Source organism: Pteropus medius, unplaced genomic scaffold, assembly GCF_902729225.1.
Source record: "Pteropus medius unplaced genomic scaffold, Ma_sr-lr_union100, whole genome shotgun sequence".
In the NCBI taxonomy this organism is placed as follows: domain Eukaryota; kingdom Metazoa; phylum Chordata; class Mammalia; order Chiroptera; family Pteropodidae; genus Pteropus; species Pteropus medius.
The window spans coordinates 12,905,680-12,930,126 of record NW_024352785.1 but is presented as its reverse complement, the minus strand read 5'-3'; the positions used below and the strand labels follow the sequence as shown (position 1 = coordinate 12,930,126).

Below are 24,447 nucleotides of genomic sequence, written 5' to 3'. Positions count from 1 at the left end.
TCTTGGAGTTTCACTGCCACCTGCCGAATGGTTTTGTTTTGCTTTGCTTTTGTTTTCAATTGTCCACTCTAAAGAACAGAACTGACAATTCACATGTGGGGAAATACTTATTTCTTAAACATAGAGAAATGTTAATTCTCTAATTAAAAAATAGCAACTTGAAAACCAAGCTCATGGATATAGAGAACAGATTGGTGATTGCTAGAGGTTGGGGATTGGGGGATTCAAGAAATGAATAAACTTTTTATTTTAGGTTAAATTGAAAAATTTTAAATGCAATTTAAATCAAACTTCAGAAACATGAATAGCTTTGCAAGAATTTCTTTAAATGCTAGTAATCCTCAAGTAACAATAAAAAATGGATTCACTCAATTTGATGCAATAAGCTGCTTAGTCAGGTGTTCTCTCTTCCTTATTCACATCTGTATCTCCAATACCCAGACCCCCACTTAAAATCTTGGACACTGAGTCTTGGTAGACATTTCATACCTGTTGTCACAATTTGATGCTGGGGGAATCAGGTGTGTCCTATGTGACTCCCTGGGCAGAGGACTCTTAGAAGCATGTGCCCGATTTCCTCAGGACTTTCACTCCATACAGCCTCTTCCCTTTTCTGATTTTGCTTGGTATTGTTTTGCTGTAATGAATCATAGTCATGGTATGACTATACATTGAGTCCTGTGAGTCCTCTTGGCAAACCACAAAACTGGGGGAAGTCTTGGGAATCCCCAACACACTACCCTTGGCTACATGTATGGGCCCTGGTACATGTAGCTAAGGACTGTGATACACAGGCCAATCAGCATATCCAACATGTTTGGCTGTAGTGATGGGTTCAGGGATTGGCTTATAACCCAAACACAACTAGTGAGACCAGATGGGGCCTTCACTGGGCCTTCAAAGAGAATCCAGTCCTCTCACTTCTGCTGGTTGATTTGGGAAGGGACTGTGAGGCTGCATATATTGGCTGCCTTCTTGTGACCACAACAGAAATAACCTGGAGTTGCCAGGGCAGTATCCACAGGGAGCTGGTGGATAGAGCTGGCTCTGAGATGGCAAGGAATTAGGCTTAGATAATCATAAATTGCTCGACCAAGCCCCTTCAAAGCTAGTCCTACCCTTCTAGATTTTTTTTCAGTTGTGTATAAGTTTTGTTATGTCAATTTAAACTGGTTTTATTACTTGAAAGAATCCCAACTGATGAAACCTTGAACCATGCTAAAGAGTCTGACAATAGGATGACCGAATAGGAACCATCACAAGTTTCTCAGTTGGGAAGTCACATGTTCAGAAGGCCCCTCTGGTGGGTGGTGAGGGTAGGTGGCTAAAGACCAGAGATCAGTTGGAAAGCCATCAAAATGAGTTATGAAGTATGAGGGCATATTTGGGTATGGGTAGCAGAGAATGAAATCCTTAAGTATTTAGGAAAAAAAAGTGACAAAAGGTGAAGGATTAAATGTGGGGTGTGAGGAAGAGAAAAGTCAAAGATGACTCTGGTTTCTTAGTTTAGACAATAGGTGATACTCTTAACTAAGACAAAAACAGGAACAGACTCAGATTTAGGAGTGGATAATAAGATCATATTTACTTTGGACATGCATCTGCAGTAATTATATGACAAGAGTTCAGTAATGATTTGGAACTGTGGAATTATGGAAAGATGAGAGCCAAAGAAGATATAGATTGGGATGATGTCTGTAAAGATATGAAAACAGATTAAATCACCTAGGAAGAAAATGTCTACCAAAAAAGAGAAAGCTGAAACCTCAATCTTAAATCCTGAAAAGATAGGTAGAGAAAAATTACAAAAGAGACAAGGATAGGCCAGAGATTAACCCATATATTCATTAAGAAGTTAATATTTTCTCACTGGAGGATAAAAGGGGAGTGAAGAATTATGGAGGATGGTGCATTCAACAATAATAGATATTATAAAAAGGTTAAGGAGCATAGGACTAACAAAGCGGCTGCTAAACCTGGCTACTGGTAGCTGTCTGACCTTTAAGACTGAAAAAGATGGATTAGTAATTATAATATCACTTTAACATGTTTTAAGCATCTAAACTATATATTCAACACTTTCATTAATGTATGGTGGCATTTGACTAATTTTAATATGCTATTTCTATTTGGAAGGACACTATCCTTTTTCAAGCTCAAAAGAAACAGTAATTATTATAAAAGACCAATATTAAAAAACTGCCACTTTTTTCATTCATTGGCATAACAATGGATCAGTCTGAATTAAAGTTAATTGTATGATACCAAACAGTCTTCATGAGAGTAAGGCATAATTGCCAGATATGTAACTTCTCTTCTATACCCTTCCACATATCCTGCTCATTCATTAAATCAACAATAATATATTGAGGTCCTATACTATGTTCTAGTACTGTGTAAAACATTACAATTCTAAATTTCCGAGACTTTGTCCCTTGATCCCTAAAATCTAGTTCCCTAAATCTTGTTTCCTGAAGCAAAATACTATGCTGCGCTCCCAGAAGCCCTAGTCTAGACTGAAGACATATTCCTCAAGCTGCTAAGAAGACCACCATTTGACTATAAGGACACTCCAGGAACTGCCTGCTGCTTTGCCAAAGTCATGGCCCCTTTACTGGGCCGGCCATAATCAATGACTAGTTAGCTCAGAATAATTCTGAAAAGGCACCTCAGCTTCAGAGCTCCCCAAAAGATCCACTGAGGCCTTGTGGTAGTTGGGCCACAACCTAACTTCTCCCTCTGCTTAGCCCTGCTTTCTTAACTTACTGCCACCCACCTGCCCATCCCCCACCCCTCTGCATTTTGATCCCAAGAACACTTCTAAATAAATTTCCTGCCCATAAATCTCCACCTCAAAGTCTGCTTCCCAGGGAACTCAGCCTGGAACACCCACCTATATTCTCCTCAGTTGTGCTCCATGATTAACCTGAGTATCCCAGTTGCTCAGGTTAATCATTTCCTCAGCATATATCATCTGAGCTAAATGTTAGGGAAAACAGTGATATGACACTACTTGCTAGTGAACACCTTGTGATTTAAGATTACTGATTAAGGAAGAAAGCTATATATTTGGTAGACTTACAAGCATTATATGAAAGTAAAGAATTTCTAGCAAAACAATAAGAAGGAAAACTATTTGGGAACACAAAGGCCATTCTCTTGCCTTAAAGCAGAAAACTATTAGAGCAATGTATGAAAAGCAAGTACATATAGAGAAATTCAAATTAAAACTTGGGGTACCAACAAATTAGAGAAGAGAAAATAACAAAACAAAATATAGATGGCATCAAAGTGGCCTTTACTCATTTAATTTTCCTTTCAACTTATAAATGCTATCACAATTCTAAAGAGACTAGACTTGGGTGGAAATTTTTTATTATGAAGATAAGATCTAAGAAGGATAATTACAAGCCAGCTTAGTTCCTTGTAAAAATAATGATAACATGAAAATTTAGTAGAAAATGAAAAATCTGAAAAGTTATCTGAAATCTGAAAATGTTAAGCAATTTCCCCTGCATCTTCGTTTTGATCACTTTCTCTGAATCGCTATGGCATATTTAAGTAAAGACAGTGTTTTTCTATTTTTATTAATAATGGCGCATATCCTTCAGAGCTTAGCATAGTCTTTAAAAATCGACTGAAGCTTCAGGCTCAGCATGATGTTCCCGTGGGCCTTCAGTCTGCCACTAAGGAATGCCTGGAAAGGAGAGAGGGAAGAAGAGTACAACCTTTATCATGTTACATTTTTTTTTTCATTTTTTAAAAGATCACTGTTCAGACTGAATACAATTGAGTTATAGTTCTAGACAACAAAGCCAACTTTTATCTAGCAATGATAGTTTAATGATTATAGATATCATATTTTTGATATCTAAAAAAAAAGACTCCTTGTATATTTTAGAAAATCACAGAATAACTTACCTGAATTGACAGATCTGGGAGTTCTGCTTTAACCTATGCTTCTGGCTTTAGTCTGTGTTCTTAAACATGAATTTGAGACTATATGAATAAAAAGTTTTACTGTATCCTTAATAAAAATATTAAATTCAAGACTTTTAAAAGCAGATAAAAAATATTTATTACATCTTCATGAAATAGAAAGCTATATATGATGACAAAAGAAGATAGTGTAACAAAGTAGTGAATGGACCCTGGGCTACAGCATTAGAATGACTGGGTTAAAATCTAGGCTCTACCACTTACTAGCCTGCTGAGCCTGGGCAAATCATGTAACCTCTTGGAGCTCCAGCTTCCTCATCTATTAAGGGCATGACAACAGTACCTAAATAACACAGCTTTGTTTTAAGTTTAATGAAATAGCGTGTGAAGTGCATAGCTTATTTATTGTTTGGCATGCGGTACAGAATAGTAAACTCATTATTACCAAGCAAAAGACTGTCACATTAAAACACTAAGAGCTCCTGCATCACCTCTGTATTTGACCTGACAACAGAAACTTATGCAAGTTGCTTAAGTTCTCTCTCAGTGTCAAGTTCCCTATCAGTAAAAGAAAAAAAAAATCAGTTTTTTATAGCTTACTGAGAAAATAATGAGGAATGTGAAGTAAAAAAGAAGTCCCTAGATTTTGAGCTAGATTGAAAAATAGTACTATCCCTACGGCCATGCAACCCTGAACAAGCCCAATCCCGTCTGATCTCGGAAGTTAAGCAGGGTCAGGCGTGGTTTGTACTGGGATGGGAGACCACCTAGGAAGACCAGCTGCTGTAGATGTAAAAAATAAAGATTGTAAGCTGACAATGTCCTTGCAATCTGTGAGGTCAACCAAGGGTTGCCTCGCCTAAAAAAAAAGAAAAATAGTACTATCCATGTATACTTAACATTAGAAAGCAGCCCTACAAACATAATTTCACTTAAGAGGCACAGCTATCAACTTGAATTGGACCTAACAGCAATTCCTACCCATAGTTGACAGATGAGAACACTGAAGTTCAGAGATTTTAAATAATCTGTTCAAGGCCAAGAGGCAGCAAGAAGAAAGGCCTGTTCTTGAACTCAGGTGCTCTTTGCCCAACAATATCTACTGTTTATCAACTAGAAGCAACTTAATCTCAGAAGCAAATCCTTATCAGCTGGAGGAAAACCAAAAACTACTTAAATGTTCTGTCCCAGAAACAGTAAGGGAGAACTCATTCGATAAGAATCAAAAGTGCTAGGGATTCAAATCGGTGTTTTTCAAACTGGAATTTCAAAACAAAGACTGCTTTCACTGTGCAGTTATGGAAACCATAGTCTGCGACTCTTGCAGAGGAGGACCCAGTACTTAGACCTGCTTGCCAGGTACTAAAGTCTCAGAGGAACGTACAATCTAAAATAAGAATTACTAATGCCTTAAAATAAATAAATCAACATTTGATGTTGTAATTAAGTGGAAGAATTTTGTACATAAATCTTTATGCTTTATTTTCTTAGAATAGATTTCTAGAAGAATTACTAAATCATCACATTTCTTAAATAAGGTCTTGACCATACTTCCATACTGTCACAGTTTTCAAACTGTACAGCGTGGCATACCAGGGTACCAAAACAAACCAACAGGGATACTAAGAAATATTAAATGTTTTGAGGGAAGTACTGTGACACTATTCAAATACGACATGAAAACTACTCTTGTTTGTATCTAACTACTTAATAAACTGCACCCTTCGGTACTTCTTTTGGCCTAGGAGTACTACTATGCAAGAAAAAGTACCGAGATCATAAAGGAAGAAAAGCCGGTGAACCTCTGTCAAGTGCTTTTCAGAGAGACTATACCAAATTAATAGTCCTTCCACCTACATGCGAATTCTCCTATCCCAATCTTAACAATACTATTTTCTTAATTTTTAAAAATTTGAGGCAAAAATTTACGCTTTAATTTGCATTTTTTAGATAATGGGGAAATGGTTTTTCTTATACTTGTCAGTCATCTCTATTTCTTTCATTAATTATTGGTTCACATCTTCTGCCCATTTTTTCTATTTCGGTCTTAGTGCCTTCCAGAATTAATTATAGGTTATTGATACCAATATACTATATACCACCATCTTCTTAATTTTTCCCCCCAGGTTTATGGGACTATCTTATGGAGTCTGACATGCAGAAGTTTTTAATTTCTACACAGCCCGAATTACTGCTATTGAGCTTTTGTTCCTTATTTCAATCCTTGCTCTAATCAACTAGGCAATATTCTAGGCTAGGATATAGACACCTCTCCCTGTTCTCATAGAGTTAATGTAGTAGGGGAGTCAAAAATAAAATGTAAACCAGTAATTAAAGCCTATTATAAATGCTATGAAAAGAAAACACAATGCTATTAGAGAGTATGACAGGAAGAAACTACTCTGGATGAAGCTAGCCATGCAAAAAGCTAGGGGTGGAAATTCCAGGAAAAGCAAATACACAGACATTAAAGGAATAAAAGCTGATGGGAAGGAACTGAGAGGAAACACAATGTAAATGGAATTAGCATTATAAGTGATGAGGCAAGCAAAATGAGATGAAGCTGGAAAGATGAGCAAGTTTGGATTTTATCCAAGTTCAAAAGGAAATCTTGGAGGTTTTTATCAGGTAGAATGACCTATCATCTGATTCACATTTTTAAAAGTTTTTAAAAGATTACTCTGGCTGCTGTGTAGAGAAACGACTGGTGGAGAAGGAAGACTAGAAGCAGTAAGACCAGTCAGGAAGCTGCTATAGTAAGCCGAGTGAGAGATGACGGAGACTTGGGTCATGGTGATATCCCTAGTGATGTAGAGAAGAAGATGAATTCAAGACATATTTTGGAGAAAGATCAGGCAGAATTAGGGACGGAAAGGATATAGAGGTATAGAAGGAAGCCAAGACAATTCTTACATTATCGAGGATATTAATTTGGGCAGATAGACGATAGTACCAGAGAGCTGGTTATATCACTATGGAACTCAGAGAAGACAACTAAGACATTTAAACCTTATGAGTTGCCAACATGTAGATGGCTTTAAATACCATAGTGTATGGATGAATTCATTTAAGGGAAGTGTTATTTAGAGAAGAGCCCTGAAATGAGCTCTGAGAAACACCAATGTTTAATGGTACGGCAGAAGACGACACCAAAGGAGATCATGAATAGCCAAAGGTGGAGAAAACAAAACAGGAGAACATGGTGTCATGAAAGCCAAGGGATGAAACTATTTCAAGAAGTTGGTGGTTAGTTGAGTTGAATGCTACTGAAAGGTTCATTAAGACATAGACAGAGAAATAGTCCTTGGATTTAGCAAAATAGTCATAGGTGGCCTTATCAGTGGAAGACAGTATCAGTGGAGTGATAGATGTAGAAGTCAGGTAAGAGAGGGCAGAAGAGTAAAGTGAAAACAGAATGTTTAAGGCTGTGCTGCCTTTTTAAAGTAGCCACCAGCTCATGTGGCTACTGGACACTTGAAATATAATTAGTCCTGGCTGAGATGTACTTTAAGTATAAAAAATATACTAGATTTTAAAGACCTAGTATTTAAAAAAAGGATAAAAAATATTCTATTAATATTTTTAATATTGATTACATGTTGAAATATTTCAAAGTTCTGGGCTAAATAAAATATAGCTGGCCCTTGAGCAACACAGGTTTTAACCGCTTGGGTCCACTTTTTACATAGATTTTTTTTTCAATAAATATACATTCAGCCCTCAGCCTCCACAGATACGACACCAGAGGATACAGAGGGCTGGCTATATATTTACAGCGATGATAAATAGCATTGATGTTGGGGAGATGGTAACAGAACCAAATGAGTTTAGAAAAACCCTGATATTAATTAGCATTTCTCTTAAGAATTATCATTAAGAATAATAAACACCTAGGTTTTCATCAAGTTTTTACTTCTGCTTTTCTTTTTTACACTTTATTCTATTCTGGATTGACTTAGGTATCTGGAATGATATAAAGTAGTACCATTTCCTAAGCGACTGCTTAGTACCATTTACTGAATAATCCATTCATCGCCAAAGGTCTGGTATTCCTGGCAATTATAAAAATGTTTATTTAATCCTACATTTAATCTTTATATATAGACATCTCAAATATAACACATCTAAAAAGGAACTCTTAATTACCCAGTCTCTGTCCCAAGGTCAATTTTCCACTGAGCAGCCAAAATGACCTTTAAAAATTAGATGCTGTCGGCTCAATGACTTCCTATCACACACAAGATCTGATCTACAAGGTCCTGTGCCATCTAGCCCTTGCCTACCTCTCCCACCTCACCTCCCACCACTCTTCCCACTACTCATTTTCCTAGCTTCACTAGCCTCACACTTAATACTTCAATAAGCCTAACAACTCCTGCCTCAAGCCTTTGCACTAGCTATATCCTTAGCCTTAAGGCTCCCTCCCTCCTTTCGCTCAGGCCTCAAATAGACCTTTTCAGACAACCCTATCTAAAATAGTTCTTCTATCCTATCACTCTAATCCAGAGGTTGGCCAGTTATAGCCTACAGGCTAAAACTAGTCAGCTATCTGTTTTTGTAATAAAGTTTTACTGGAATACAACTCCATCCATTTGTTTAAATATATTTCCATGGCTACTTTAACTCTACAATGGCAGAACTGAGTAAGCTACAACAGACACCATCTGACCCGCAAAGCCTGAAATATTTGCAATGTGATCCTTTACAGAAACTTTGCCAACCACTACTCTAATACCCTGACTTATTTTTCTTCATACCTGAAATCATATTTCTTTTCCATTTACCTCTAGAACTAAGCTCCACACAGTAGAGATACTGTCTTGTTCAGCTATACCCAGAACCCAAATAAGTGTAGGTATTAAATAAACTCCTGGGAAAGACATAACTGAGGGATCACTCAGTACCAAGTACTATACTAAGCTCTTCATATATATCACTGGGTTAAGTTATCAAACAATCCTTTGGGATTATTATAATTATTCATTTTAACAGTGAGAAAAATTGAGGTTTAGAGAGTAAGTGGCAGGGCTAAGATTTGACCTTGATTTATCTGATGACAAAGAAAATATTTTTTACCACTGCACTACTTTATAGTTCTTTTTAAATTAGTCTTTCTATCTAGAAAAACTAAACATTTTCCTTTTATTCACATTGCTCTGTTCCTTGTAAACTTGTATAGTTTTCTTCGAATAAGCATTGTACTTTTCTTATTAGGGTAGTCATTGGTATTTTGTAGTTTAAGTTGTGATTATAAACGAATATTTTTTCAATTATATCTTCTAGTTGGTTTTGTTACTATGTGAAAGCTACTTTTTAATAATTATTGTACATTCGACCACTTGTTTGAACTCCTCTATTCTAAGTATCAATCGGTTGATGCTTTTGGGATTTTTTACTACATAATCATGATATAAAAAAAACAAATTTTTCTCCTCCATTCTAATTGCTACAGCAGTTACTTTAATTTTGTGTTTTTGGACTGGCCAAAAGTTTCAGAACAATATTAATTCATAATGGTCAGAGAGAAAACTCTTGTCTTAATCATGGCTTTCCATAAATGTTTCGCCTTCAGTAAGACACTGGCTGTTATGTTCTACCCTTCTATTTCCAGTTTTCAATGATAATTAAGACAAATTCTTAATCTTATATATCAAGAATGAATGTCTAATTTTTTTAAATACCTACTAATATCATATGGCTTTTCATCTTTGAACTGACACAATTTACTAAAAGGTCTAGATGTGGGTTTTATACTGTTAATATGCCGAAGAATTTCACCCAAAATTCAGTTTGAAAAAGTATCAGTTGAAACTCCATTAGAAAAATATATCATCTATAACCCAGACACTGGTAACTATGTCTTTTTCAGAGTTATAAGAAATCTGTCTTATAAATCAGGATTTGGGAGTCAGCTAAAAACTGTAATTGTTAAATATGTAGCAACAACGATGAATAAATGAGCATTTTAAGACCAGTACCTTCTGAGGATCAAGTTTGCCGAACACTACGTCCATGAAATCTTCATCTGAAAGTATGATTGTTACATCAGCAGAGCCTTTTGCAGGGCCTTGATATACTGTTCCAGTACCATTTTTTAGGTCAATAGCTAGGAAAAAATAGGAAAGTGTGTCACTTTTTCATTATAATGAGTAAAATAAACCAACTGAAATGCAGACATTTTGATAATTTTCAAATTAATGTGCTGCTTTTTCTACATTACATATTACCTGTCAATTATAAAAAAAAAAATTTAATCCTTTATTTGTCCTTTTTAGAAAGTTCTTCAAAAATAGTCAAATCAATATTTTTCTTCATTGAAGTTTACACAACATAAATATTTTCTTTTATTTTGTTATTTTATTTCTTTTTTTCCCCCTCTTTAAATCCTCCCTCCCACACACACTTCCACTCCTGACCTATGGAGGTTGTCGTTCCCCTTAAGAACTGGTCTCCTCCCACACACTCGCAGCGTGCACCTGGAGCCTGGCGCCTCCGGTGCACTCGGGGGGTCGGGCACATCCGGCATATGGGCACATCCGGCGTATGGTCCGTGGCTCCACCTGGGGCGCAAACTCAGGACCTTCTGTATGTAGAGCAGACGTGCTAACCACTACACTATGGAGCCACCCCAACATAAGTATTTTAAATGTGAATCAATCTAAAATAATATAAGGAAGTTAAGTTGGTAGAGGTTATGTGGGTAAGGCCATTAAGTCAACAAAGGAAGAAGCAGAATTTTTAAAACAGTTGCATGTTGGCTGGGTTGGGGTAAGGGAATACATACTATAATCACCTTTCAAATACCTGAATTCATCCAGAGTTCTATCATATGGATAGCAAGACAGTCGACATAAGTTTTTAAAAATATTCTAATTAGTTACTTAAGATTTTATAAAACATTTATAGCCCTAATTGTTGTGAATTAACATTAGCTTCTTTTCCCTTAACTGTTTTGACAGAAGGATTAAGACTCCCAGAAACAGGCTGAGTAACTTGGAAAATTATTAAAATTTTACCTTCATTGCTTTCATTATGTAACATTTGCAGCACTTTCTGCCAGAGTTACATTTCAGAAAGTTTTAACTATCTCATATATGACTGAAACCAGTTATCCAGAAAGCCCAATCCACTCATCCTGCTTCAGCCTCTTGAACGTGCTTTCTCTTGCTATAGTGAAGGGGCTACAGGCACATCACTCTAACAGTGTATAGGGAACTTTACTTGAGGGTCAAGGAAAAGCTACACATATTATAGAAAAAACCCAGAGCGTTTAACTACATTCTGCTTAGCCAAGCCTTGCTCCAAAGAGAAAATTAAATCACTCCAACTCTCCATAGAAGAGAATTTTTGCCAACGAAACAAAAAATAATTTGACAACAATGATTATCTTGGGGAGAGAAAGGGCAAGTAGAGAACCTTACTGCTTTGTATATGTCATCCACTCTATTGTTTTCTACTGTGAGTGTTAGACAATATGCAAAGTATTAGAAGCGAGGCATGAAGAGCAAAGGCTCTGTTCTTACTGACCTGTATTATGAATATGTTTTCATGTATTATTTGTATAGTTAAAAAGAAAGAAAGGTAGATAAAGAAGGAGGAAGGCAGGAAGGGAGGGGAATAGTGAGGAAGGGAGAAAGAAAAGACTAAAGAAAAGCAAGCCACTGGCATTCAACAAACAACATTCATGGTTTAATTCTTCACAAGTACTTCTAAGGCCCACTGTACATACCAGTCTTGCTCAGGAATAAAACTGCACCACACACATCTTCCTGCTAAAGTGTGGGAGTAAGTCTCTTAGCTAATGAAGGTTCTTAGCTGCCCACCTGCCTTCTCACTCACCTGGTTTTATGTGCTACTTCATACTATGACTCTTGTAAAGCAATGAAACTTTCTCCTGTGGAAATCTAGTAACTAGTGTTGATAAAAAAGAAAAGAGAGCTAAGAAAGGAAATGTTCTTAGGAAGATACAGAAATTTGAGGTAAAGTAGTGGAACTTTCAATTCTTCAGTGATTCAGGTCATAGCCTATAACTTGGCTTGTGTGGGAGAATCATCATCTACACCTGTAAAGTCATGGCTAACTTTAAATTAAAATGAAGAAACAGACTGTATATATTTTCCTTCACTGGTAGAATTTATTTTAAAAGCTCTAAAAATGACTTTAGTTCTGTATTTATATAATCATTAAGGCTCTAAAACAGTCCATAAAAATTTTAGTTATACTTTATAGCATTTAATGGGAGAGGGAGAGGTTATTAGATGAGAGCATGGCATTTGGAAACTTGGGGATCTTTGAAGTTACATACCTTACAAATCACAAAGGGCTACTATAAAAGAGAGGAGTTATTTTTGTCGATGCCTTCTTTCCTTAAGATTATAAATTCTTAGTTGGAACAAGAATATCTTGTCTTTGTATCCCCTACCGTTTCTTGAATAGAAAGTACTTAGTAACTTTGTTAAATGGGAGATTACAAAAGCTTGGAAGAAGCGTCTCTATAAAAAAAATGACAACAAACAAAAAACTTAGGATAAAAATAAAGGTTTTTTTTTAAATCACACCACGGACACAATACTTTTGTGCTATTCCTGCCAAAAATTCATAAACTAAATCTAATAATCATGAAGAAACATCAAATAAACACAAACTGAGGAACATTCTACAAAATAAGTGGCCTCTACTCTTCAAATATGTCAAGGGCATTAAAAATAAAAACAGACTGAGGAACTCATCTAGATTGAAGGAGACTAAAGAGGCCTAACAACTAAATGCAATATATGACCCCCCCACTCCCCCTCTCGCAGGTCCCACCAGCTCAAGTGGATGGAGGAGCTGCAGCTGCCAAGCACCCTGGCTTTGCAAGGGCTCTAGGTGCGCCGCAGCCCACAGGCACATGCCTGCCCGGCCACCATGATGTCCAGGAGGATGGCCAACTCCACCCAGGGGGCAGTGAAGGAGGAGTCTAAGAGGAGGCCGGTGAGGTTGTCAGCTAAACCTGCTCCTGCAAAAGTGGAAATGAAGCCAAGGCGGGGCGGGGGGAAGAAAGGAAAGGATAAATCTGCAGACAAAAAAAGTGCAAAAGAAAAGGGAAAAGGGGAGCAAAGGGAAAACAGGCCCAAGTGACTAAAGAAATTAAAGAATTACCTACAGAAAACAGAAACTAAAATCGAGGAGAACCCAGCCTCTGACGAAGCAGGAGAGGAAGAAGTCAAGTCTGATTAATATCATTCATCAGTGGTCCCTGTCTCCTTTCTCGTATAATCCAGAAGAATACTTATATCAACCATTTTGTAAATGCAAGTTTTTTCGTAGCTTTAGAAACATTAAGGGGAGAATTCAACCTCATCCCATTTTTTAAGTGTAAATGCTTTTTTTTAAAGAGGCGCAATCATTTGCTGGTTGTTTATTTTTGGGTACAACCAGAAAATAATGGGATATTGAATATGGAAGACCTTGATTGTCTTAGGTGTCAAGACCTTGATTGTCTTAGATGGGGATAGTTTTTATATCCTATAACACAAAGCATACTAAATGGCAGTTTGGAGTCAGTCATACAGTTAATATGTCTTGAACATTTTAAATTATTTCTACTCCCATGTTTTTTCTAGAACTGCTTCCTAAAGTAAACCACTCCTTGATCTTGGTTCTCCCTGTCAGAATTTTGTGCACCCTCTTTTGACGTGGTAGTTCAGTTTTCCTAGTAACTTCATTAATGTGCTATGAATGACTAAATATTTGATTATGTAGTGAATACATTAAATTGTGAATTAGTGGGACTTCGATGTAACAGCATATCAACATTTGAAGATACTGGTGGTATTTAATATTCTATTAAGGGAAATTAGCCTCCAAGTTTTAAGCTGTAAAGTCACTGGAATAACTGTTTAGAAAAGAACCACAATTACATGACTTTTTTGGACTTTGGTACGTATTTTAAGAATTGTGTACAAATTGAAAGCCTGTGAACTTACTCTCAAAACAACCAATAAAATCTAGATTATTAAAGAATCTTCAGTCATGCAGGCTCAAAACTTCAGCATTAGTTGTCTCTTTCTTGTTCCTCTTATTTTTCAGACATTATCAGTAGCTAAGTCAGTCAATTCTATCTTAGCAATAGATCTACATAGGCCCTCTCCCCTCCATTACTGCTAACACCTTGATTTAGGTCTTCCTTCTTTTTAATCTGCAATGCAAACCCTTGTTTCCTTAACTCTAGTATTTTAAACTTTCCTGATACACCGCTTCTAATAGTTATTTCTGTGGACAAAAAAAAAGACATCCCGTCTTTTCATATTTGTAATACAAAACCTAGCAGAGAACTTGGCACATAGTAAATATTCAAATATCTGTTGAATGGACCAATCCTCCCATTCTGTGAAAGCCAACAGCACCTTTCCCATGTCTCATCACTCTCATTTTATCAGATTTATATATAAATAAGTCCTAATCTCTTATTTAAACTCCTTCAGGCCAGAAGGGTTTAAGAATTCAGAATTTTTCAGATTTTAAGAAGAAAATACAGTGCATAAAGCACATATATTATGAAAGACCTCCAACGCTGCAACATTCTATAAACAAATATATAATTTCTGTACTCAACTAATCCACACTAGGTAAGATAAGAACAATCAGTTGCATCACGTAAGTTCAGATCAGGTTTTGCCACCCATCGATTATGAGAAAAAAACTTTCCATTTTTAGAGCTTTTGGTTTCTGGAGATGAAGGTCAAAGCAACTGTGTTTTAATTTTCAGGCGCAGACTATTCTATAGGCGATATAAAGCCTCTGATTCTTTAATTTTCTTTATGCCTTCCTGTCATCCTTTATTTCCTCTCAATTTTTCCTGTTGCTTGGAATAGGGTGGGATCCAAATGGTTTACTAGGACAACTTTGGGCTGGTTTCAGAAATTAACAGTAATAAATATCATAAAATACATTGCTTACTTACAAAGTGTTTCAATGGTATCTTATTGTTCCTGAATACTTCACTCATGCTAAATAGAAAATACGTATCACTATTCATATAACTAAATTTATTGTTTTAATAGAAGGAAAAGCACCAATTTCAGCACTTTTTTTTTTAAAGGTAGGCATCTGATTCCATTTAAAACTATGCATTCTACATGGCTTTTATAGAACTTACGCAACATACATGGAATCAGGCTACTGTGTGTTATAAACCATACTAGAAGCTGGAAATAAGTTAATGTGAAGCTCTCTCTCAGTGTTAAACCCACGTCAAGTAGGAGAAGACATATAATTATAAATGATCACAATACGGTAAGATAACTGAGACAAACTGTTATCTTAAAAAGACTGTTCAAAGGGAATTCAGAGATTTATTTCTCTACCTGATGTCCATTTTCACTTTTTCAACCCAATCAAAGGATCTCTGGTAATATAAAAATCCAAAGGACAATCTTTATTCAAAAAAGTAAAACACCTAAAGGCATAGGATATTGGAAAAAGGTGTTCAAACATGTCCAGGCATTCGATTACATTTTGGAGTAATAAAAAGGTAGAAATAAGAAGGTGCAAGGGAGCGTTCCAAGATATGGTTTCCTTCCCAAAAATACCTCACCAAGGCCCTCCTCTGATTCCTTATGCAGATCGAAGGCTTATACCTCTCTGTTATACACTCTTGGCTCATAGGAAAAAGGCAGGGTTCTCCAGCTTCTGTCAGATCATCTCAGCCCAGTGACACAGAGGTCACAGTGACCCTTAACCAGGCAGTCCTCCTAGTCCTGGATAACCAGGCCTCAGAGGGGCCCAACCTAAAAAAACCCTATGACTCTTTCTTCTCCATAGCCAAAACCAACCTGACCCAGTACTGACACCAGAATTTTCCTAATTCTCTCTAGATTCAGACTAATTTGGTTTTAAAAGACTCCCTTCCTGTCCCCCATCTAACACACACATATTCTGCCTAGAGATTTGTTGGTTTTGTTTGGATGGCAAGAAGGGAAAGGGAACAGGGAAGATAAGCACATTCCAGGATCTCTGGACTGGAACGGGCCGTCCAGGCCACTGAGCTCAAACTCCAAGGTCAGTCACTTGTGCAACTCCGGTGACAGCTGAGACCAGCCAAGGTAAATTGAGTAGCTTAGGCCTGTTCTCTCTAACCAGGTTCAGGTCTGCCAAGATATAAACAAGGCCGGAACAACTAATAACAATTTCAAATACAAAATATTTGGTAATTAAGTGCTCAGCAAAACCTTTTTAAAACTGCTTATAAAAAGGGAAAAAACACCTTAGGTATTTCCTAAATCAAAACATTCAATCATCTATGTCATTAAGTGCCAAGATGAAAAATAGAGATGCCAGCATGGAATCATCTTCTAAGTCACCATAAGCCAAAAGACCTAGATAGTTTCTATGGCAGCTACTGTGATTTAGCTCAGTGACACAGACAGCAAGAAAACAGCAAATAGAACTGAAAATAGTTGCACAGCTGAGAATTCAATCAAATAACAGACAGGGAGCAGATCACCAAAAGAATGGTGAATCATTTCAGAGAAAGCTTTAGGATTCAATTTGACTGTTAGCTTTGATAAGAACCCGAAGAAAAGATGATAAAACAAACATAAGCCACAATAATAGTTATTAAGCATCAATAATAATTATTAACAAGATTTCAATATTCCCATGGAAAAGTAAGGAAAAACCCTTTTCTAGGTTATTATTTTAGGGACATAATAGGGAAAAACTTTGGTTATGGAAACTATTTTAAAGAAAATTACTCTGCTTGCCAAGAGAGAATCACTCATATATTTTATAAATCCCTACAGAGTTCTATTCTGCCAATGTTGAAACAAAGAGTTCCAGCACCTTTTTTCACACTTATGGATCTCATTCTTCTTCTTCACAATTATTTTCAAAAGTCCTATGCTTTATATTTATAACTCAGCTTCTAATATACTTTCATCCATAGGAAAAGGTTGAATTTCACCATAAATAGAAAGAAAAAAGGAAAGACAGAAAGAAAAAAGGAAAGTAATGACATACGCAGTGTTAACCTATGAAGTTACTTAGAAAAATATTTAAACACTTTGAAATTTGGGAGACTAAATACATATTACATTTTTGCCTTCCTTTATACCCCTTCTGAATTAATATCCTATAACCACAAATGTCTTCCAGAAGAACAGTAAAACGTTAATTGTGAGTAGTAGGATTATACATCATTATTTTCTTCTTTATATCTTTATGTACTAAATTTTATATAATGAACATACACTGCCTGAAAGGAACAGCAACTGTTATATTAAAAAGAAAGTTGTTTATATTGAACCAAAACCAATTGAACGAAACTTCAAAATATTTTCTAGGAATATGTAATAGAAGATTATTTTTTAAAGTTTCAGTTGATTTAGAATGCATTTTTATTTTTTGATCTAAGTGAGCATTTATAGTGATCTACAGTTATAATGAGAAATAATCTGATTTTCAAGGCACTTAAATAGGTGCTCTTAAATAACAATCTGATAATTTAAATCATTAATATTTTGGAATGAAGAAACCAATTTCAAAAGTGTCAAAATATAATGACTTAAAAATATTTCATCTGACCTCATGAATTTGTTTTATGTTTAAGAGAAATTTGAAGATCGATTAAGATGACTGTTTAAAAGTACTAATTTCAGGTTATTACAATAAAATCTTTAAAACAGAATTTTCATTTTAATCGATTCCCTACATCTCTAAAAAACCTACATGTCTTTGGGTATCCTGAAACCTATTACTTCCCATGAAACACAACTTACTTAAGAAGGTAGGATTACTTACCTTCAAAGACACAGGTTTCAATTATAGCAAGGAAACTTTATCTCTATTTACAACAGTTGCCTTAAAATATTTTAATCAGGGATACAACTTACTCCACTTAACTGCAGTATTTCCACCTTTGGTGATATGCCACTCAAATACAGCATTTATTTTCTTTACCACCTTGTGCCCGACATCCTTAAGATGGTGACCTATTTCCTTAAAGATCAAGGTACTCTGAAGCTCACCACCCTAGCAAAAAAAGAGAGAGTTTAATTTTTAAAGTTTTGCAGCAAAGACTCAAGGAGAAAAGTAATTACAAAATATATGTGTGATAAGGTGATTTTTCAAAAATCTGCACATAAATAAGGCAAACTAGTATTTTTAACATCAGACCTCTTTCACATTGGACAACCTATGTCTTAACTAACTTCAGCAGGTAGATACTGGACAAATCAACTTCTTTGCTTGTTTATTTGTAAAATGGGATGAAAATACATGAAGACTGAATTTCTTCGTAGCTCTAAAACTTCAGAAGTTTTTGATTTGAGATTCTTAAGATCTTAATCTTCAGTCATTTATTTACTAATATGGCTTATGACAAGTAAGAATCATAAGATAAAGGTATGACAATGATAAACATTACAAAGTTAATATTTTGGACACAGAGATATAAACATTTTTATTAAAGCCTCAGAATGTTAATACAGAACAAAATGTTTTAGTAAATATAATACATTATTGTTTTTATGCTCACATATAAAGCTTTATACAAATCTTTAAATCAAGATAAAGTACAAGATACTTAACTTTTTCATCTATTTTTCTCCAAAATATTGTTTGCTTGATATTTTTCATTCAACAACTGATTTAGGTACCCTAAACCTAGAAAATTAATTCTTTTCTCTTAAAAGATACCCCAATATCCCCTCGAAAAAGTTTTTTAAATGTGTTGTCGAAATTTTCCTTTTATTCTAAGCAGTTTTGAATTAGTGTCCTTTAGTTCAAGAATTAAGAATCTTTCACAGCTCTTAATTTTCTAAAATAGCCTGAACATTCTTAAAGTAATCTTAACTGAAATTCAGAAATCAGAAAATGACTTGGATACCAGTTCTGGTAACCTACCTCAGAGGGTATCTTGGCTAAAATATCCGATGCTGGCACAAGATCCACATATGCATTAGAAATGGCTAAGTTTCCAGTTTCTTGGACCTTATAAGGGGTACAAAAGCAGAGAAAAATAAACAATTCACACTGATGATTCCAATGAAAACACAATTTCATTGTGAAACGGTATAAAGTTATTTAAAAGAAATTTGCATTTTTTCTTCATGTAAAAAAGAAAATAATCCAAATTAAATAAAAAACTCATAAATTAAACCTCAAGATGAATAAACATGAATGCTTGTTGATTTAATATAACTATTATTAACCCCAGTAGAATCAACTGGAGCCCTTTTTAAAAATAGCTATGACCATGTCCCATCCAAAAATTCCAATTTAAATAATCTTGAGTGGATCTTGAGCATTGTTTTTTTTTTTAAAAAAACAAAACAAAACGAAACAAAACAAAACTGTATGTCTAATGAGGAGCCAGGGAGAGAACCGCTGAATTCTTATAAATAGCAGGAGGCATGCCACAATATCCATATGAGGTAGTGATAATCAACATGCATTTTTTTATGTTAACACAGAATAAAATTGGCTACGAACAGACCATAGTGGTCTTTTTAAAATAATAATTCTAGTTCTTATTTCAAATAGGATGTGTAGACAGCATAAACTAAATGCTTAAATAGTCCTTTTATCAAAATAGTGATTAAAAGAGCTCAAATTCTAATTCCTAATAATTTATCTAAAATTATTCCAATGGCTATTCTTTCATAAAATTATGGTATTGCTACAAATGTCTAGGATAGTATCTAAAAATTAAAGTAGCATTTATTAAAACTGATTTTTAACAATCAAGATCATTCTCCCTTGACTACCTCCTACCATATTTCAGAAAAAAAAAGATCTTTCAAACAATTTTGTTCATTTTATTTCAAATTATTTACAGTGAAAAGCATGAAAAGAGACAATTTATGAACAAAATATGCTTTGGTAAATTACTTTCTTGTAACCAAGCCAAGCATATCATTTGGAACATTAGTTTATGATGTTTCTTAAAATACAATATGAAGGAAGAAAGAAAGGAAGGAAAGGAGGGAAGGAGAGAGGGATAGAAAGATTCTTATAATAATAAGAAAAAGAATAATAGGAAAAGAACACCTCTAATCACTGAGGGCAAAAATAGTAAACATACTGAAAAGATAAGAAGACATGCTTTCAATTTATCAAAACGGCAACAATGTATTATATTTAGATATTAAATTATTTATCAACCCTGCAAGTTTGTATCCATAGGGATTATTTCTGTACTGTTCATTACTAGAATTGTGGGAAAATAAAAACATGTAATATAGTCATGATCCTAAACTAGTTTGAATTCATAATCTTATTCAAAAAATAAAACAAACAAAATAATTAAAAATAAGAGGGCTCCAGATTATATGGCACAAACATTAATTACAAGATTTCAGAAAAAGCCAGAATGTGTGTTTATATGAGTGAGAAAGAGGGGAGTAGTAAGGGACTGCCTCTAAGGACAAGCAGAGCTTGAACTGAAGCCTAAAAGACAGGAAGAATTTGAAAAGTGAAATAAATAGTATGTATAAATTAAGCAGAAAATGATATTGCAAGCAGCAGGATGTAATTACGAGGAAGACAACCACAGAAAGAAGAGTTCTACAAAGTTATTTACTTATGAGAGAAATTATAATGCAGTAAAAAAGATTTAGGGTCCTGGGATCTAAGCTTTGAGTCAAGCAGACCTAGGTTTCTATTCCAGCTCCAGCACTTTCTGAGTGACCATAAGAAAGTTATTTAGGAGACCTGAACCTAGATTTTCTTATAGTAAATGTAAAGTTGTTATGCATATTAGAGATAATGGTATAGCCTGCTATAGGTACTCAATAACTGGAAGCTGTTATAGGTAGTAGTGTTTAGTTATTATAGGTGGTAGTGTTTAAACTGCTTAACACCAACCTTCTATGCAGTACAAAATGATTATGCCAAAAAGTATCAGCCTGGTCAACTGTGTTAACAAAAATGACCTTTAAAAAACTTACAAATGAAAGGATAGTTGCATGTTCTTTTAGTATTTCCTTGAGTACTGCTAACAGCCTCACCCAAAAATTACTTAACTCTACAGGAAGTCATACTTTTACTTGTATTGTCACCTACAATTAGGCTTAGACTCTGAGACATAAAATGTTATTTTGTGGATTTTTGTGTGATCAAGATGCATATGATTTCTGTCCAGTAAAAAACATAACCATAAAGGATATGATTTTATTGTTCTATAGGATATTAAATAGTTTTGTCTCTCAGCAAAATTATTTTAGAATGCTTTTCCTATTGGACTATATTAAGCACTGTTGTTCTAATTCTCTTTTGAACCAGTTTTATCATCTTGCTATCTCCTTCATTAAGGAATTTAATACATTTTTGTCATGTTTTCACGTAAATCAGCCTGAGAGCCATGCCTTCAATTTTTTGAAGATTATATTTTGACAATAATTTGACTGACTGGTTTAGCCAAAAAGATATGGTTGGTTGGATTTACACAACAGCTGTACCACTGCTACACAGACAGGAATCAATTTAATTGAAAATAAAATGAAAAACAAGGTACGTAGGCATCTTATTTCCAATTAAAAGTTACCACTGATTTAAAAAGAAACTTTCTAGGTTTTGTCTCATATCCATACTAATAACAAAAAAAAAAAAAAAAAAAAGAAAAAAGTTAAGATAAAACATAATTATTGAGTATGGTGAAATGGGTAGCAAACTATTAATCATACCTTGGTTTGGAAATGAATTCTATTTCCTTCCTTCCACATCTCAGTTTGAAGAGTTTGTCCAGGATATACTGGTTTTGTAAAACGAACCTTTAAAAAATAAGTTTTGGGGTTAAAAATGTTTTAAAATAAAACTTTTCTACTTGTGAGGAAACAAATTGGGAGGGAGGTTAGAGTGCATACAAGGGAGAAAAGAGAGATTTAAATATATTTAAATTCATAAAGAAATAAAAATAATATGATAAAATTTGTAGAGAAAGGATATCATTAATGTAAGCTAATTCGTTTTCTTTCAAAGTATTGTCAGTAAATAGTGTCAAATTCTGGCAAATCGGAAAACAGAAACATAATTATGTTAAATACACACACACACACACACACACACACACACACACACACACATCACCACCAGAACAATTTAAAAGAAGCAGTTAAAAGAGGTACTCACAGAGATGTGAAGTACAGAACAGGGAATATAGTCAATAATATTGTAATAACTAGGTATGGTGTCAGATGGGTAACAGACTTAGTGATCACTTTATAACTTTGAAATGTCTAATTACTATGTCGTTACCTGAAACTAATATAATATGATATGTCAACTGTAACTGAAAAATAAAACAAAGAATTGGTACTAATTATCTGGGGAATAAGGTCTGGGGTGGGTAAATAGGACAAATAATCCTACTTTTTATTTTATAATTTTCTATACTATTTTATTTGCTGTATACATATTGGATAATAATAAAAATAGTTAAAATAAAATGAAAAGCATGATAATAATCAGTGTTATCAAAGGCAAGGCATCAGAAAATGCACTTTCACTGTTGCAGGAAGCACAAACTGATAAAAGCTTTGGGAGCTTATTTAACACTGTCTAAATTTTTTTTTTTTTTTAGTGTGTATCTTTTGACTTACACATATGCAAAGATAGTGTGCAGAGATGGTTTTCTTTGTAATTTATAACAGATGAGAACTTGAAACCAGCTTAAAAGTACAAAAACTAAAATCAGTATGCAACTGTCATACTGATATAAGTATATGTTTATTAGAGTTCAAATGCAGCCACTTTACATTTTCAATTAAGGTAAATTAAAAAATAGTAAACCTCAAGTTTTTGTGAAGGTATAATATGCTGATATATGTATGCTCCTAATTAATATATAAAACAATCTAATTAATGTTAAAATTTTAACTGTATATATCCTTCATGATGAATGTGTAATAGAGGGATTTTTTAACTACAAAAAGAAAATGTGTTGATTGCTAAATCAATGTAATAAAAATGTATATTACTTCAGTATAGTATCGATTTTAAAAGTCACTAAAATTCCTTTTCTTCTCCAAAAACAAACAAACAAAAAGAACTAACATTCACATTATGCAATAATATACACATACCTTAATTGCCTTGAATCTTGACACATCATTATCTGCAAACTGCTGTAAAACATGCCTGGCACAAAATCCAAATGTACATAATCCATGTAATATGGGCTTGTCAAAACCTAAAAAGAAAAAGAGAGAGAGAGAATTTAGCTAGACATAGGCACATTTCATGTTTAAAAAGAAAGAATTGTTAATTCAGGATTTCAAAGTATATCTTTAAACTGCATTAGCATGAATTATACTTTCTACTCTAAGAAACATGGAAAATATTTTATAAATAATACCTCCTGGGCAATAATTATGAAATAAAAAAAGAAAAGAAAGAAGCTCTGGGAACACAAATCATTGTTTTGTTTAGCTTTGGTTGTAACCATGAAATCATTCATAGTATTTCAATGTCCCTGTATGTAGACAATCCTTCCCTAACCTTTCAGACCCTCGCTGTCTCTTCCAATGACCTTGCCTTTGCCCTTCATTATAACTGACTCCCACCCACATAGTCTATCCTAGACTTTGCACTAGCAGGAGCTTCCTTCCATTATAATCTCAATTTCAAGTACACCATTTTCTGAACACTACTTCCTACCTTCCCATATCATTTGCATAAGTGTGTTAGGAGAGGGCTTATTTTTAAAATGTTATTCAAACTACCAGTCATAAGTAGCAATGTCTTTAAGTACTATTTAGGTAACTGAGCTATTATTTTTCACTGGTATATATCATTAACAACTCACCTACTGCGCCAGCAAAGTTAGGATCAATGTGTAAGGGATTCCAGTCTCCACTGAGGCGGTACAAAGCAGCCTGTGCAGAAAGAATTATAAATGAAATTAGCACTCAGTGCTTTCTTAGAATACATTAAAAGAAAAACAGGAAATATGGCTGGTTATTGCACACAAAATGCATCATAATGTATCTAAGCTTTGAAAAATAACTACTTCTAACAGAAAAAGATTAACTATAAATTAAATGCTTTCTATAACATTCACCATTGAAATCAGTTGAAAAGGGGGAAGGCTGTCAAGTAACAGGAAGGGGAGCCAAAAGCTACATCTGGGGATAACAATGGTTACCAATGCCTAAAGAGAAATTCACAAAAAAGAATCCATAAACCTACTCTCATTAAAATACAACAAAGAGAGAGAAAAAAAATGGCATAGCTGATAGAGGTTCTGTTGATCCCAATGGCAACCAAATCAAAGTTGTGACAGAAACCAGGAGCAGCAGCAAGGAAAAATTGCCTGGGATCTAGATTAACAAACCATACAACTAGGGAGAAATCCAAGACAGCACCCTGCAACGGCAGAAAGTAGGATGGGGCGAGGAGGCAGGGCGACCTGATCCCGAGCGGCTGAGTGAGACGGAGGTTACAGCAGAGGCAGACGCAGACACCGTGGCCCGAGTGGATTTTCGCAGTGAGGGACCTGCTCACTCTAAGCACCAGTGCCCGTTCGGC

General features: G+C 34.8%; 1 protein-coding gene and 1 pseudogene across 3 annotated transcripts in view; one reads left to right on the top strand and one right to left on the bottom strand.

Moving 5' to 3' along the window:
• Positions 1-3,277: 3,277 nt before the first annotated feature.
• The window catches only part of HSD17B4 (hydroxysteroid 17-beta dehydrogenase 4), a 79,474-nt gene continuing 58,304 nt past the window's right edge, over positions 3,278-24,447 (bottom strand). For 2 of the 3 annotated variants that reach the window (XM_039848522.1, XM_039848524.1), the window contains 7 exons: positions 23,726-23,795; positions 23,004-23,110; positions 21,606-21,692; positions 18,826-18,912; positions 17,814-17,952; positions 9,918-10,045; positions 3,278-3,697 (listed from right to left, as the gene is read on the bottom strand). In XM_039848522.1, the coding sequence (XP_039704456.1) occupies positions 3,608-3,697; positions 9,918-10,045; positions 17,814-17,952; positions 18,826-18,912; positions 21,606-21,692; positions 23,004-23,110; positions 23,726-23,795 (708 nt within the window). In that variant the 3' untranslated portion in view covers positions 3,278-3,607. Of the gene's footprint in view, positions 3,698-3,953; positions 3,981-9,917; positions 10,046-17,813; positions 17,953-18,825; positions 18,913-21,605; positions 21,693-23,003; positions 23,111-23,725; positions 23,796-24,447 lie in introns of those variants that run through there. The other variant, XM_039848523.1, reaches the window with a different exon arrangement.
• On the top strand, positions 4,613-4,731 carry LOC120591015 (uncharacterized; annotated as a pseudogene).